At 32.8% G+C, this 16564-nt stretch overlaps 1 protein-coding gene across 3 annotated transcripts in view; it reads left to right on the forward strand.

Annotated features, from left to right (window-relative positions):
* LOC115232624 (ubiquitin carboxyl-terminal hydrolase 32) overlaps nt 1-16564 on the forward strand; it is a 166547-nt gene that overhangs the window by 92592 nt on the left and 57391 nt on the right. For all 3 annotated transcript variants that reach the window (XM_036500817.1, XM_029802624.2, XM_036500816.1), the window contains exons 4-8: nt 103-221; nt 1297-1456; nt 6245-6376; nt 14869-14976; nt 16032-16147. In XM_036500817.1, the coding sequence (XP_036356710.1) occupies nt 103-221; nt 1297-1456; nt 6245-6376; nt 14869-14976; nt 16032-16147 (635 nt within the window). The remainder of the gene's footprint in view (nt 1-102; nt 222-1296; nt 1457-6244; nt 6377-14868; nt 14977-16031; nt 16148-16564) is intronic.

A 16564-nucleotide genomic window follows, 5' to 3' on the forward strand; every position in this document is an offset into this window, starting at 1 on the left:
ATTCTTTCTATATTTTATCTTAAATGTAGCTACTATTCACTGTGAAGCTGTTAAAGAAAATATGTTAATCTCTATTTATTTAATTATTCTATTTGTTTCTAGTACTATTTGGGATGTATGCTGATGAAGCCTTCAGTTATATACAAAAAGAAGAAATGGATCGACGTATTTTAGAAACTGAACAACAAGTTTCCCAGTCGCTTTCAGAACTTTTTAAAGAGGTAATATAGAGCAGCCATATATATGTATAAATAAATCAAATAAATTGAATGTTTGTTGTTGTTTTGGAGGTTGGGAACAGTAGATTAATAATATCAAGCTTAAGAAAAGAAATATTTTAATGTAGAATCAAATATTTCAGGTTTCAAAATGTTACAATTAAAAAAAAAAAATTCAGGAGTTTTAAACTGTTGAACACTGGGATCAATGTAATCAACTTATACCCTCTCCTAAAATTTTCTAGCATTGTGCTAAAATTTGAAATCAATATTTTGAGATAATTATTCAAAAAGTAATTTTTTGTTTCTGACTTTAACTTATTTATATTTAGAGTAATATCTTATGCTACAAATATAAGTAGAGGTTAAATATGGGAAAAGAATGCTTTGTGTACATTTGGTATAAACAATATATTAAATATGTAAAGTTTAAAAAAAAATATTGTTTTTCTTCTGACTGTAATAATTAAATTGCAGTTGATATTATTTTTATTAAGGCATTATGCATAAGAAGCAGTAAAAATATTTCAATTGACTATTTCTCTTCCCTGTAATTCTTGGCTTTATTGGAAATCAATATTATTAATTTCTGATATGGCTATAGTATGAAAATTGAATTTTCTAACTAATATTTATTTTTAATTAACACCTTTTATTAATAAAATAAACAGTTATCTTAAGCAGAAAATTTAAAAACCTTAAGTAAATGTGTGATTGCTTTAAAGTTTACACAAGTTTTTCATAGCTATACAAATTATGAAATATTGTTAGTGAGGATTAGAATTGGCAATTCATTTTCCATAGGTTTCTTATAAAATGGTTTTGAACGATTTAATAATTGAAAAATATTACATTTTCAAGATATGTTTATGAAAGCAGTTGCATTGATGTATAGATTTAATATATGAAACAAGGCATCCCCTCAGGTCTTCATGCTTTTATAAGCTATGTGAAGCTTTCAGCCTTACAATTGAATGTTTTATGAAAACGACTTTAGAAATAGAGTGGTGGGGAAGGGTCAACTGATAATGTTTGAGTGATTCTTTCTATTTTCTGTTTTTTCCAATCACATCTATAGTGTGACCAAGTGACCTATGAACAATTTAGTTCCTGGGTGAGTTTACATCCTGATGCCACTCTTTTAACCAAATGGTTGTTGTCAGAACCTCTCAGTGTGACATTATCCAATGACATGGAAACACCAACATTTTACCAAACTTTGGCTGGAGTTACACATTGTAAGTATAAAACCATAATAAATTGATAGTCTCTTATCTGATCAATAAATCATTTAGGTTTGTGTTTCCTCTAAACATTACAACTATGTTGCTATAGAGAGTGAGAGAGGCAGATAAGAAAAGTGAGGATCATACCAAGAGTGTAAAGGATAGCATGATTTTTAAGGATGTATATGATTTCCATACTATTTTTGATTTTCAATATTACTACTGTCCTTCTGATTTACATGTTAAAAAGGATACTGAATCTATGTACTTAAGATATTGCCACCTCATTTAAGTAGGGTTTCTCCTAGTACTTTGGTTTCATGAGATATTCTATTCAAGATATGAACAGTAATTGCTAAAAACTATTTTTCAAAAGAAACTGATTACAAAATTAAAGCTCTTAATATGTTATATGACAACTAGATTAAAATTCTGTCAAGGAAAAAGGTAAAAAAAAACAAAAAAAAACTGAAGTGGTTAGTACCTGTCTATGACAGTTACTACACTGAAATTGCGTTTTTTTTTAAACATTTAAATTTGAAATAAACAAACAGTTGTTTCATTATATTTTAACTTCATAGTTTTTAGATTTCAGTAAGTTAATTAGAAGTATAAGTTTATCTTGCATTTCTAAGTATCTTATTTGCAACGTAGTACTCCTATTAATTAGTTGATTAATTCATTCTACCAATTATGCAAATTATACATACTCATTTAATTCTGTCAGAGTTTGTGTATATACTTTAAAAATAGCTATAAGCCAAATATTTTCTCTATGATCAGTGAATTGAATAATTAATCTCTGATGAAATAGTAATCAATGCTGAAACTAGTTGCCTAATTTCCTTTTTCTGCCGCAGAAAAATTTCCAAAGGGTCTATTATTTTGCAATGAAGCCAAAGTGTGTGTTTACATAAAACACACATTGAAGTTTATTTAATTATCCTATTGCTATGTAATGCTCCTATTAATTAATTAGTAAGAGTTATGTTAAATTTTGAGTAATATTTTCTGCTTATTATTTTCTTTTTTCACTTGTTTCTGATTATACCTCTTAATCACCTCTTAAGATATAATTTAAAAGCATTCTGTTCTGTTTTCATTGCATTTGTTGACATGTATAAAAATGTTAAACACCCTGCTCTTCCCCCAAAAAGCATTTCTGTGAATATTTCATTTATGGCTGTATGGTATTTCATTTGTGGCTGTGTGGTAAGAAACTTGCTTCCCAATCACATAGTTCCAGGTTCAGTTCTGCTGTGTGGCACCTTAGACGAATGTCTTCTACTAGTCTTGGGCCAACCAAAGCCTTGTGTGTGGATTTGGTAAACAGAAACTGAAAGAAGCCCGTCATATGTATATATCTATGTGTGTGTGTCTTTGTGTCTGTATTTGCCCCCCCCCCTCTAGCTTGACAACTGGTGTTGGTGTGTTTACATCCCCAGAACTTAGCAATTTGGCAATAGTGACCAATAGATTATAAGAAAAAGTCCTGAGGTTGATTTGTTTGACTAAAACCCTTCAAGGCAATGCCCCAGTATGGCTGCAGTTAAATGACTGAAACAAGTAAAGGATAAAGGAATACTTTATCATTTTGTCACATTGGTTTCAGGCAGAGGCTGAGGCCATGCTGGGGCACCACCATTCAGTGTCACTGGGTCTCTTTCCTTTATTGTTTCTGGTGAAGTAACAAGTCCAATGGTGCTGTTCTTCTTTGTGTCTCCTGCAGTGGTTTGTGTTCATTTGGTATCTCAGATAAAACTTTGTCTTGACATTCTTCAAAGACTGCCCCATCTACACCTCGCAAATCCCTGAGGCTGTTTGGCAGAATATTGAATAGTTATTGGACCCTTGAACCCCAGGCTGTAACAGTACTGGATCCTTATTCTAGATGGAAAAGATGGAAGCTTTGGTACTATGCAGTGTTGTCAAGTTCAGGGGTTGGTATAGCTTTCAGTTCCAAAGTTGGGAGCTAGGCCTTCCAGAATCTTCCATTTGTATATAACTGCATATCTTTCCCATATTCTATCTTGGGAGTAGGGCTTCAGTTCCTTTAGCCTCTCCTAGTAGCTCATATGTTGCACCAGATCAATCTTCTTAATGTAGTGGTGCTGGATTGCTTTGATTTCTGCCATCAGTTTGACACTCTGCAGTGACCACAGTTGGGAGCACTTATCCAAGTTCTATATAGGAGTAGCTTGGTATCCTTTTTATTGGTTGTGAATGATCTCAGAATTCACCCAGCAACTCACCTGCACATTGTTGCCATCTTGGAAATATGCACATGGAGTGTTGCATCATTATACATGTGGATTCCCAGATCATGCACCAACTCTGACTCTGGGATTGCACTATCCCCTGTTCCTGTGTATTCTGATCATATTTGTGGGCTGATAGTATAGTACTTGAAACTTCTCAGCATTGAATTGCATGTTACTTTCATCAGGTTTTTCTGGGTTTTTTTTAGGATGTCATCAGGGTCATTGATTGCCAGTGATTCTTTTATATCATCAGCTTAGCTGTTGTGAGTGGCCAACTATAGGGCCGAGCGTATCTCTGAGAGAGCCACCGCAAGCATTTGTGGTTCCAGTACAGTTCCTTAAGGAACTTTGCTGAGAATTGATGTTTCCCCAGAAAAAGCACCATTGGCTTTAATTGTCTGGAGTATCTGTTTTACATTTGACTTCCAGTCAGCCTTGTAGAAGTTCAGACTCGATATGGTTTGGGTGCCATCTGTGTGGAATACATCTTTAATTAGTCTTGGACAATACATCGTCAGTTCTATCATGTTGGGGCCTGAGAAAGCTGTCAGTGATATTTTCACATTGTCAGTGAAACAGAGGTCTAATATGTTAACATTTCTGGTTGGAGACAGTATGGTTTGCTCTGTGAACATCATTCCATGAGATCAAGCAGAGATTCTGCTTACTGATGTTCTTTGCATGTCATTCCTGAGATTGTCACTTTCTGGCCATCTGATGTTGGGGCAGTTGAAGACCTCCATCAGAAGTGCATTAATATATTGATCTATCTTTGTTAGTACTTCTTTTATCATTGTAAGACTATCCTCAAATTCATAATTATGATTTGAGGCATTGGACAGACAACATAATGTGCATAATACCACATAAAATTACTTTAAAAGCTCTATGAGTTTCAAACTGAGTTTGAATATGACAAGATTAGTGATGTGACATCTTCATAGATGTACAATGCAACTCCACTGTGACTTGTTTCTCTTCTGTCTGCATTGAACACAGCATACATAGGTATGTGTATCTCTGTGTCAATTGTATCTACAGGCAGATGTGTCTCTGTAAGTGCAATGCATATTGTTCAATTGCATACAAAAAGATCCTTCAGTACATGATTTCGTGCTTGTTGTTGTCTTGTAGGAGGCCTTTGATATTTACTAGTAGAATTGGTATGATGGTCGGCTTAGTGGTAAGTCTATTGTTTGTGTAGGGGTGCTCATGGCTTAGTTTTGTTTGTAACCATTTTAGCTGCTGCACTATCTTTTGTAACACATTTAAAAAATTCTGCTGTTCTACAGTTGCAACTTACACTGCATCTGCATACAGCTTTTTTAGTGGTCTTACTTGTGGGTCTGCATTGGGACATGAGTCTCTCTGGGTGTGTTTTTATTCTATCTTGTTGGTTTATTGGAGAGTGGTTTTTGCCATGGATTCCATTCTGCCTGAACTTTGGATGTGGAAAATGGCAGTTCATCCCCATCTCTCCATGTCAGCAGACATGTTAAGTTTACAAAATTTTCAGAATGAAGTATAGCATGTGTTCATCACCAAGTTGCCGTATTTTATGTCATATCAATAAGATAGGTTTCTTTCGTAGTTATTTATTAGAATATTTTTGCCTGAAGCAACTATTTTAAACAGAATAGAGATAATATTTACAAAGCATTTGCTTTGCTCTTTCATTCTACCATCTAACCCCAAGCTTTGATTAATAACAAATTTAATATATTTGCTTTTTTTCAGTCTCCTTAGCACTTCAAATTAAACAAGTACAAATCTAACATAGCCTTCATTTTTATGTCATAAAACATTATTAATTAAAATAAGTGGAGAGGGTTTTTTGTTAAGTACATATTATGCAAATAAATAAATTACAAAAAGATAGGTATATTATATATGAAGGGAAGATATAAAAATATATTGTGAGAAAGGGAGGTGTAGGGAGATTTGGAGAAAATATTAGCCCAAAATAATGTAGGTCATGTAGTTATAGAAGGGAGAGTTAAATAGTAAATATATATCAATATAGTATGTGCAGAGGATGTGATGATTAATAATTCAATTCTATATTTCAAAAAGATAGAGATATTAGGAAAAAAAAGAAAATGTTATTAAAAAATTAAGATAAGGTGGGGGGAATATTATTTAAGATTAATCAAAAGGAATTTGGTCCTGTGTTTACATGAAAAAATTTTTTCATCTCTAGTGTTAACCAGATGTCCATTCATTCTCATTATGTTGTAACTTTCTTCCAAACATAACCTACAAATTTTGTTATTATAATCAGTAAGATGGGGCAGAAGATAGGATTTTCCAAGATATTGAGTAATCGATATTGTTTCATTTGAGTTGCCAAATTTTTTTAGCTAGACCTGTGCTATTTTCTTTTCTAGGCTCATTAAAGGAAGATCTATGATTATTTATTCATGATTTTATAGAATTTTTCGTGCAACCAATGTATATATATTAAGAGGAGTTATGAGTAATAATGGTTGCTTGGTATACTACTCCATTTCAATATATTTATGTAATTTTTACATTGTAGTGGAAGAGACAGATATTAATGAACTTGAAAAATGCTATTGGGACCTAAAGGAAAAATCAAAATCTGGTCGGTTTGACCAAGAGACATTCAAGCAACTTATTTGTCCACCTGTACCAGATATGTTATGTGAAGGTGAGTAAATATTGTTAAAAGATTTTCTTTTTGCATTTAACTTTCTAATAAAACTAAAATGTTCCTTTTCTTTCTCTTTCTCTAGATATCTTTCTTCATTTTTTAAAAATTCTGTAATGAATTCAAAACTTCTTAACAGTCACTACAACATGATAACATGATAAAGATTTATATTGTATATTCCTGTTGAACATCAGCTTTATCTTAGCTGTTGTTTAATATTTTTACATTAATCAGTTGCTTCACATATCTGAAATAGATAATACTGCTACTACAGATTGAAACATTATAAATTTCTTAAAGAAAGCTATTCAGCTGATCAACATTGATTCCTTCATCAATATGCTACAACCACTAGCTTACAGGTGTACTGTTTCTCCACCTCTTCTATAATGATAGGTGTATAACTTGTGTTCCTCTAAACTAGCTTACAATATATCATCCCTGCTGTATCTCACTCTCCAGGTTTTGTACTAAGCTCATTTTTGCAATCAATTCTCCCCAGACTTCAAATCTGAAATATTATTTTAATCTACATTTTACTCAACTGATGTTGTCATAATTTATAGCTGCTCAAGTTGGATATCACCCACATCAGTTTCACCAGTCTTAGATGGGCTCCATAGAACATGGACATTATTCCTTCTCCTTGGATTAGTTAATAACAATTTTGTTTCAACTGTTAAATACCAAAAAATTATCCCCTTCATAACATTTATTTGTTTGATTGATTGCATGAGGGTCTACTCTGGTGTCTTAGAGAAACTGTCAAATTTATGAAGTTCTAAAGTTTTATTGGTGATTATTAAGATTTTTAGTAAATGATTTCATTATGTATTTCAGACTTACCCAATATCATATTCTGAGTAAGTTACAGATTATAAAGAGAACCAGTTAAAGAATGAAATGTGATAGAATTATATCCACATACCTAAGATACATAGCAATAGAATTTCCTTCAGATATTGGTGTTTATTGTAGTTGCTTGTAATTTATGCACAAGGCCAGTAATTTTGAGGGTTGGGAATTAATCATTACCATTGATCCCTACCTACTGTACTTGATTGATATAGTATTTTATCAACCTCAGATGGAGGAAAATCGAAGTTGGTCTCCATAAGATTTGAGCCTAGACTATAAAGAGCCAGAATAAATTACTTCAAAGCATATTTTCTAGCATTCTAATCATTCTGTCAGCTTGCTGCTGTATAGAGATTTCAATAATAGTACAGAATATACGCAATATAGAGGAAATTTTCCTTTTGTTTACATCTGTTTCAGTGAATAATGGGTCAACTATCTCTTAACATTTATATTAACTTTTACCTTCACTGATGTTGTTTAGCCTCAGGTCAACTTTGAGCAAACTCACAATTAAAGGCAATATCATCTGATCAGTACGTGCCATTTGTTTTTACATTTTTCATTGTTGTTGTATACTAGACGTATTTAAGTATTTATGACTATATATTCAACATGTTATTTGAAAGATACATGGTTGCTATTTCTAGCAGTTTGAGTGAGCATGTAAAGATTTCTGTTTTGGACATCAATGATATGAATTCATTGTCATGAAGTTGATGCAGAGATACTAATTTAACAAAAGTAGTTTCTTTGTTCATTTGTCCTTGCATATTTACTTGGGATGTAAATAATTTTTGTGTGTTTTGTGTGTCTGTGTTTGTAATCAGTTTTCTATTAGATGTGGTTTTGGGTGGCTTTATTTGTAGCAGCATCATCATTCCAGATGATGGAGAAGTATTCCATTTGAGAGTCTCCTTTGTGCTCTATAAAGAGTCAGCAATTATTCGGAGATGAAGTAGGATAGTCTTTAGTATACTGTTTTTATTGTGTTAGAAATGTGGAGTTACCATGAGAGATTATCTTGTCAATCTCTTTACTCTCTCTCTCTACAGAGTTATGTCTTGATCTTTAGAAATATGATGCAGTATGTTCCACCTGCTCTGACTCCACCAACTATTCACCTATTACACGTTACTTCTAACATGTTATTGGTGATAGGAAACACTCATTAACAAGCTCCATCTCCAATACTTTGAGTATTTTTCTCTTCTCTGTGACCACCAGTTTGGTTTTAATAAACCAGATCTGTTATGCAGTTGCTTTGTTATTCACCAATGGTTCACTCTGTTTTGAGAAATTCATTAAATGTAATGATGCACTTGAAATCAACAAAGTATTTTACTGTTGTATGAGAAGTTCCTGGCTATGTTGCTTACTTATGGACTTTATTGTCTCTTGTGTTGGAAGTTTCCTGTCTATTCACACCATCACAATATACACTGATGACGCTTTTCTGCCTCATAGTTCTCCATCAACTCTTGTGTCCTATTGTTTGATTATGTTCCCAATATTCTCATCTCTATGTGTTAACAATATGCATTCCTATGCACTTGATACCAGACTTCTCTCCTCATGAACCTCTATTCACATTCACAAGCATCATTCAACCCAGGTACCTCATTTCAAATCTATACTGCCTTCACTAACAGACCTATTGAAAACCTACTGTAATTGAGATATAACAATCTTGTTTCTTTCAACAGCACAAAGATACAATCACTGCACATATTGAAGAAACCATCTTCTGTAGTTTTGGATAACACTTATGTTGAAAGATGCTACTTGCAATATTGAGAAGTAAGAGGGAAATTTCCATACTAGAAGCAAGTATGGAATTATTCAATATTATGTAGTCAATGTAATGAAATGGTTTACAATAGTTATTGTAAGTCATCATGTACAAGGTGGTACCAAAAAGTTCCTAGACTAGTTATGTTTAATAAAAAATAACTTATTTACCTAATTTTTAACATCATTTCTTTCAGAATAGTCACCCAGCTTTCCTGCTACTTTTGGAATCTGGCCTGGAATTCGTTTTTCATAAGCGAGTTGAGGACCTTCTGCAATTTACTCTTTATCTTGACAACAGTGTTAAAATAATGACCTTTTAGCTGCATTTTCATCTTGAGGAAGAGATGGAAGTTTGTAGGTGCTAATTCTGTCAAATAGGGTGGATACGGAAGTGATACCATGTGGTTTCTGGGGAGAAACTCAGTGACGATGCATTGTTGCCGTGAAGAATTGGATTCTTCACACTCCCCAGATCTGATTGCTTTTGCCGAATGTCTCCCTCAGACACTTCAAAATGTTGCAATAGAACTCTCAATTGACATTCTGGCCCTCACGAACGAATTGTCAATGCACAATACTATGGAGCAATGAACATGCTCTTGATTGAGCAGTGACTCTGTTGTGCCTTCATCGGTCATAGAGATGAAGTGCTCTTCCATTGTGATGACTGCTGCTTCATCTCAGGGTCATACCCCAACTCATCACCAGTGATAATCCTTGACATGAAAGATGGGTCATCAGTGGCTTGCTGATGGAGATCTTGACAGACTTTGGCATAATGTTCTTTCTGCTTGGTGGTCAGCAGGTGGGGCACAAACTTGGTAAAGACATGCTGCATGTTCAATTCAGATGTTAGGATTGCCTGCATGGACCTATACAACAGACCAAACAATATCAGCAATGTTGTTGATTGTTCTCTGACAATTCTCAAACATGTGCTAATGAATTTTCTACACGTTTCCAAGGGTGACACTCGTGGCAGGTCTTCCAGGGACATTGCTCTGCTTTTGAAGCACCCGTGCCACTCCAAACATTGTGTACAACTCTTTCCCTCATTGCTGTAAGCTTGCCAAAGCATACTTAATGTCTCTACAGCAGATTTCCCAAGTTTAATCCAAAATTTCTCATTGGCTCTTTGTTCCTTTCTACAACAAAAATTGCAGACTACAGCATACATGTTATCACACAAACACAAATTTCACAATTGCAAAGTAAACAGCGATTTCACTCAGCACACTGCCTCATGAAGGCCACTGTTAACTCTCACTGCACGTACAATCATGTGCTGTCATTTGTTGGCGTTCTATAGAAATAGTTCAGGAACTTTTTGATACCTCCTCGTAGGTTGATTAAAAACAAAATTTTAAAGGTATTAGATGTCTTGGTATAAAATATATCAGCTACTTAAAACAATTGCTTGATTAATTCACTGGGAATAGTAGGCAAGATCTGTTAGTAAGATGTACTAATTTCTATTGCAAGTACTTTAAAGTAGTATGAAGAATATTGGGAAACTGTTGCTTCTTTCAGCAACATGGATCATAGCATATCTGTCTGTCTATCATTGTCTGTCTGTCACTTACCTCATCAGCTTCTTTGTTTATCCATGCAGGCATTGGTTTTATAGGTCTTCTCTAGTTTGGCAAAGTACCACTTGTTATGGTCTTTTGTCATCTCCTCCATGACTTTTAGCTTCCTCAGGTCATCTTTCAGCAGCCCCTCCTGTATTAACACACACACAAAAAAAAATTAGTGGTACCTGTACAGTTAAAGAATCACCATGTGTTTAGAAAGTGGCCAGTTATCAAAGACGTTGGCTAATGTAAACAGAGATGATCTTTGCTCCTCATTGATAGTATATAATATGAATATTGGGAATGAAAGGTAAATGTAGACCAAAGAAGATGTGGGTGATATTGAAAGGTCAGACTTAACAAATGGGTCTGGCAGATGCTATATTTCAGACTTGCCAATCTATGCCAACATCAAAAACTACATTACATTGCTGCTGATGATAATGGGGTGGTGGTTTCCTGATGAGCATTGAATTTTTATTGATTAAAAGCTGGAATACCATAAATGCATTTAACTTTATCCGTATTTTGCTTTTAAATTTGTTCTCAAAGCTTATACTTTGCTAATATAAATATCTATGCGTGTATGATTAAAATTGCATTAGAAAAGAAGTTTTTCATACTAAAAGCAACAATTTGTATTCTACAAATATTAAAAAAAAAAGCTAAAAAGGAAAAAGAAAGTAAAAATTAGAGGTTCTTCAATAAAAACTTTAGTGACCAATTATTTTAACTGAAATGATTGCTGAATCGATGGAACTAGTGTAATTTATCCAAAATGAATGCTCTCAGCCACCAGAAACATGTTTGCAAATATTTAATGGATACCAAATAAATAAAAAAATTCTTTTCCTTTCTTGTTTAGGCCCATTATCTGATATCTGTTGGCTAGCAATAAGAAAACGGATAGACAAAAGTCTTTGTTGCTATTACTAATTGACTATTTATAATAAAATTAATAGATTTTTTTTGCACGTAGTTGAAAATTGCATTGTAAATCAATACTGTATGTGTATATATATATATATTGAGATAGTTATTTGGAATATGGTGATTTTAGTAAAAAAAAAAAAATCCTTTGTTTAAGAATTTTTGAATTAAGCAATGGAGTCCCCAGCATGACTGCAGTTTTCAAGCTGAAACTAGTTAAAGAGGTGTGTGTCATACCTTATACAAAAGCCTTTGAATCACTTATGTAGATTTACATCTTGTATATAGGTTAGTTTAGTTCCACTGTGTGGCACCTTAGCCAAGTGTCTTCCACTATAGCTTTAGGGTAACCAAAGTCTTATGAGTGGATTTGGTAGATGGAAACTGAAAGAAGCCTGTTGTGTGTGTGTGAGTTTGTGTCCTTGTCTTGACATCATGCAAGCATGGAAAAGTGGGTATTAAATGATGATGATACATATATGTGTGTGTGTGTGTGAGAGAGAAAGAGAGAGAGAAATAGTAGAAAAATTCAGAACAGTCTTGTCTTAATTTGAGAAATTCATTCATTCAGATTTGGTATCAGTATGACTAAAGGGAAAAAAAATGGAAAGAGTATTACTATTGTAGTTGTATTTATTTAATATCAATTGTATTTTTATTATCAACCAAATTGCATGAGCAAATACCTATTCTGAATATTTTTCAAGAAGAAATAATTGGTTAAATTAAGTGGAAAAAAAAAACATAGAAATACAATTATTTTAATTTATCTAAATTGATAAGCAAATGAATGATATTCTGTCACATGCTACCATTAGTACTACATCTTCTGCTACTGCAGATTTATCAGATTTAGGAGAAGGGTAATAAGTCATCAATATTTTCTCTATTTATTGATTGACTGATTGACAGCTGTAATTGATTAAATATCTTCTTTATTGTTACCATTATCAAAGTAATTTCTATAGGAAATGCAATACTAGCTGTTATCTGCAATATCTGGAATTAGAAACAAGCTGGAAGAGAAAGCAAAAAAAAAAAAATACTGGATTAATAGCATATATTTCCAATAGTAGAAGTAAAATCTCTAGTCGTCCTTTTGAAGCATCTTCTTGTCTTCTTTGTTTCAAGCCAAGATTTTTTAAATGAAAATGTGCTTTTCTGAGGCTTAGGTTTCATACTGACGAAGCTGTTGATTGAAAAAAAAAAATTCATTTATGAGTTTGGAAAATGAATTATTAGTATTAGATAAAAAAAAATTTACCTTATTTTAATTAAAATATTCTGTTCATTTTGAAACTGGAATTTATAGCATTTTCAAAATCAGTTCTTTTAACACTTTTTCACCATGTTAGCATAAGTCGGAGGCAGGAACTAATTTAGAGGCAGCATTTTATGGTCATACACCCTTCCTGTCATGTGCCCTTATTCTTTTTATCAAATTATTATTTATTCGTTCTTTTCACACCAATTCACAAAATACTTACATTCTTATAATTGTACCTAAGAACAAATAAATAAATAAATAAAAGAAATCCAACAAAATGCAATGGAATTATATACACTTACATGTGTTATATCTGTAATATGAGTTTTTAGAATTACTCAGTACCTCATTTGATTTGCCTTCATATCATCATTGCATCAGATAAATAATTTCGCTGTTTTCATGGATGCAACCCCTCCCCCCACGCACTTCATATTGTTTATTTCAAGATGCATCTGCTCATGAAACTATCAGTCATTGAATCACCAAGAGAGCATCTGTCTGGTCTTCCAACCTGTTAGAAAAATAATAACCAAATCTCCCTTAAATCATATCCTATCATTAAACAATGTAGACCTGGAAACCTTTAAAAAGGCACGATGGTAATGACAGGGATGTTTTTGATCATAGGTATGCATCATCAAAATTGGCTTGTTTATCAGCCACCATAGCACACACACACACACACACACACACACACACACACACATATATATGGCATGTAAAAACGACCCACTACCCTCTTAGAGTGATTGGCATTTGGAAGGGCATCCAACTGTAGAAACCATGCCAGCATGAAAAGTGGACGTTAAACAAAAATGATGGTGATATATATATATAATATATATATATATATATATATATAAACAATATGGGCCACCTACATTATATATATATATATATATATATATATATATATATATACTCTTACTTGTTTCAGTCATATGACTGCGGCCATGCTGGAGCACCGCCTTTAGTCGAGCAACTCGACCCCGGGACTTATTCTTTTTGTAAGCCCAGTACTTATTCTATCGGCCTCTTTTTGCTGAACCGCTAAGTGACGGGGACGTAAACACACCAGCATCGGTTGTCAAGCAATGCTAGAGGAACAAACACAAACACAGACACATACACACACACATACATATATATATATATATATAATATATATATATATATATATATATATTATATATATATACACATATATACGACAGGCTTCTTTCAGTTTCCGTCTACCAAATCCACTCACAAGGCATTGGTCGGCCCGGGGCTATAGCAGAAGACACTTGCCCAAGATGCCACGCAGTGGGACTGAAACGGAACCATGTGGCTGGTTAGCAAGCTACTTACCACACAGCCACTCCTGCGCCTATATATATATATATAAATAATATGGGCCACCTACATTATATATATATATAAACAATATGGGCCACCTACATTTTATATATATATATATATATATATGAAATCATAATTATGCTTTGTTTATTTACATCTGTATTTAGTAAACATATGCAAACAGCAAAAAGAAAATATCACTCATAAAGCAGAAGGTGGACGATAATAATAATATGTTTTAAACTTCGTCATTTTAGCTTCCATATCTATTTTTCATTGATATTTTCCACTGAATGAGCAAGACAGTATAAATACCTTTCTTCATATTACCATCAATTATTAGTATAAATTTTTCTTATTGTTCTCTCTTATAAAATCCTCAACTGTGCTAATGTTTTCTTTATCAGTTTCTGCTCTAATTGACATGTGTATTTATTTATTCAATTTCATTCTTACTGTAAGTCAAAAATATTTCAGTTTTTGTCTTATAACATATCTTATAACCCTTTGCTGTTATCAAAATGTTTCTAGCTGTTAATTACTTTCTAGAGAAAGTATTCAGCTTGATTTATAATTTTGATTATCTCATTTACTTTTACTAAACCAATGGAATATTTTTGCTTTAGATTTTAAATACAGCTTCTAACCAATGGAATGTTTAATTTTCAGCCAATTATTAGATTTCCTAAGTTACCTTAAATTTAAAAAATTTTCTTTTTTAGGTCTGTTTCTTGCGTTTGATGAGAACAGAGACAATCATATTGATTTCAAGGAAATGGCTTGTGGCATATCAGCTTGCTGTCGAGGTCCAAAAACAGAGCAACAGAAATGTTAGTTTTTTTTGTTGTTGTTGCCATTTTTTTTTTATTTATACAATCTATATCAATAAAAACTTAATGTACACTTGACTTAATAGGCTTCACAATGTTCCAGAAAAGAATTCTGTTTATAATGGGTGTGGGGGTGGAGTTGTGTGCATGCATATGTGCATACATGTGTCCGCAATTGTAAATGTTTGCTTCCAGTTATTACAATTGCCAAAAACCTAAAAACTGTATTTGTTCTGAATTGCTTTCTTTGAATTGAGATTAGTGCTATGATAGTTTTGTAAAATAGAGAAAAAAATTAGTACACATCTGAGTGCAAGTATAAAAATTATGCTTATTTTGGAAATAGTTTTTTTCTATTATTAATAAAAATTTATAATTTCAGAACCATAACACTAATAATTTCTTCAAAAATGAATGTAACTGAAAGATTTTGCAAATGTTTTGAAATAGAACTTTTAATTTCATTCATAACTTTCAATTTAGATAGCATTAAGATTTCTTAGAAGTATATGAAAATTAAATGTGAAAACAGCTTATAATAGCAAATCTTAATTTCAGAAAGTTATTTTTAAGTGATAAGGTGCATGGCTCAGTGGTTAGAGTGTTGGGCTCACACTCATGAGGTAGTGAGTTCGATCCCCGGTCCAGGCTGTGTGTTGTGTTCTTAAGCAAGACACTTTATTTGAATTTGCTCCTATTCACTCAGCTGTAGAAATGAGTTGCAATGTCACTGGCACCAGGCAGTATCAGTTGTTGCTTTCCCTTGGATAACATCTGTGGCATGGAGAGAGGAGGCTAGTATGCATGGGCAACTGCTAGTCTTCCACAAACAACCTTGCCCAGACTTGTGCCTCGGAGGGTAACTTGCTAGGTGCAATCCTATGGTTATTTATGACTGAAGGTGGGGTGGGGGCCTTAAGATAGAGATACCACTTGCACTAGCTTAATTATGACATAATCATTTTATTAAATTCTTCATCAATTTTAAATTTTTAAATTGAAATATGGTAACAAAAATGTTAATGTTAGTGTTTGTTTTCTTAATTGTTTTTCAGTTTGTTTCAAAATTTTTGATACTAATCATGAAGGAAAACTTGATAAAGATGGTTTGAAATCTATGTTGGAAGCTCTTGTATTGATACGTAAAGAGAATAACTCACCAGAAGAACTGGTATGTAATGAGGCTTTTAACTTCATTGTACATTTGGCATTTATTAGGTTAGACATAAATATCAGTATTTGCCAGTCAATACATTTTAGTCCTTTATTGCTTACTCTTATTGTCATACATGTCAGGATGTTGTTGAAATAGTTGATTTGACTCAAAATATTTTACTCACAGAATATTCTAAACTACAGTTGGATTAAAAGTATCAAGTGTGGTTTTGAAGATACTTATTGCTGTTTGTAGTGTTTAATCAAGATATTCTTAGTATCTCATAAACTGCTTTCCTCTCTATAAAAAAAATGTTTTAAATCTACAACACATTACACTATGCCGTGTTTGTTGAATTATCTTAATATGTTTGATTTTCCTATGTAAAATATTACCTGAAGCAGTTAAATTTAGTGATAAAGATTTACATTT

Source organism: Octopus sinensis, linkage group LG1, assembly GCF_006345805.1.
Source record: "Octopus sinensis linkage group LG1, ASM634580v1, whole genome shotgun sequence".
In the NCBI taxonomy this organism is placed as follows: Eukaryota; Metazoa; Mollusca; class Cephalopoda; order Octopoda; family Octopodidae; genus Octopus; species Octopus sinensis.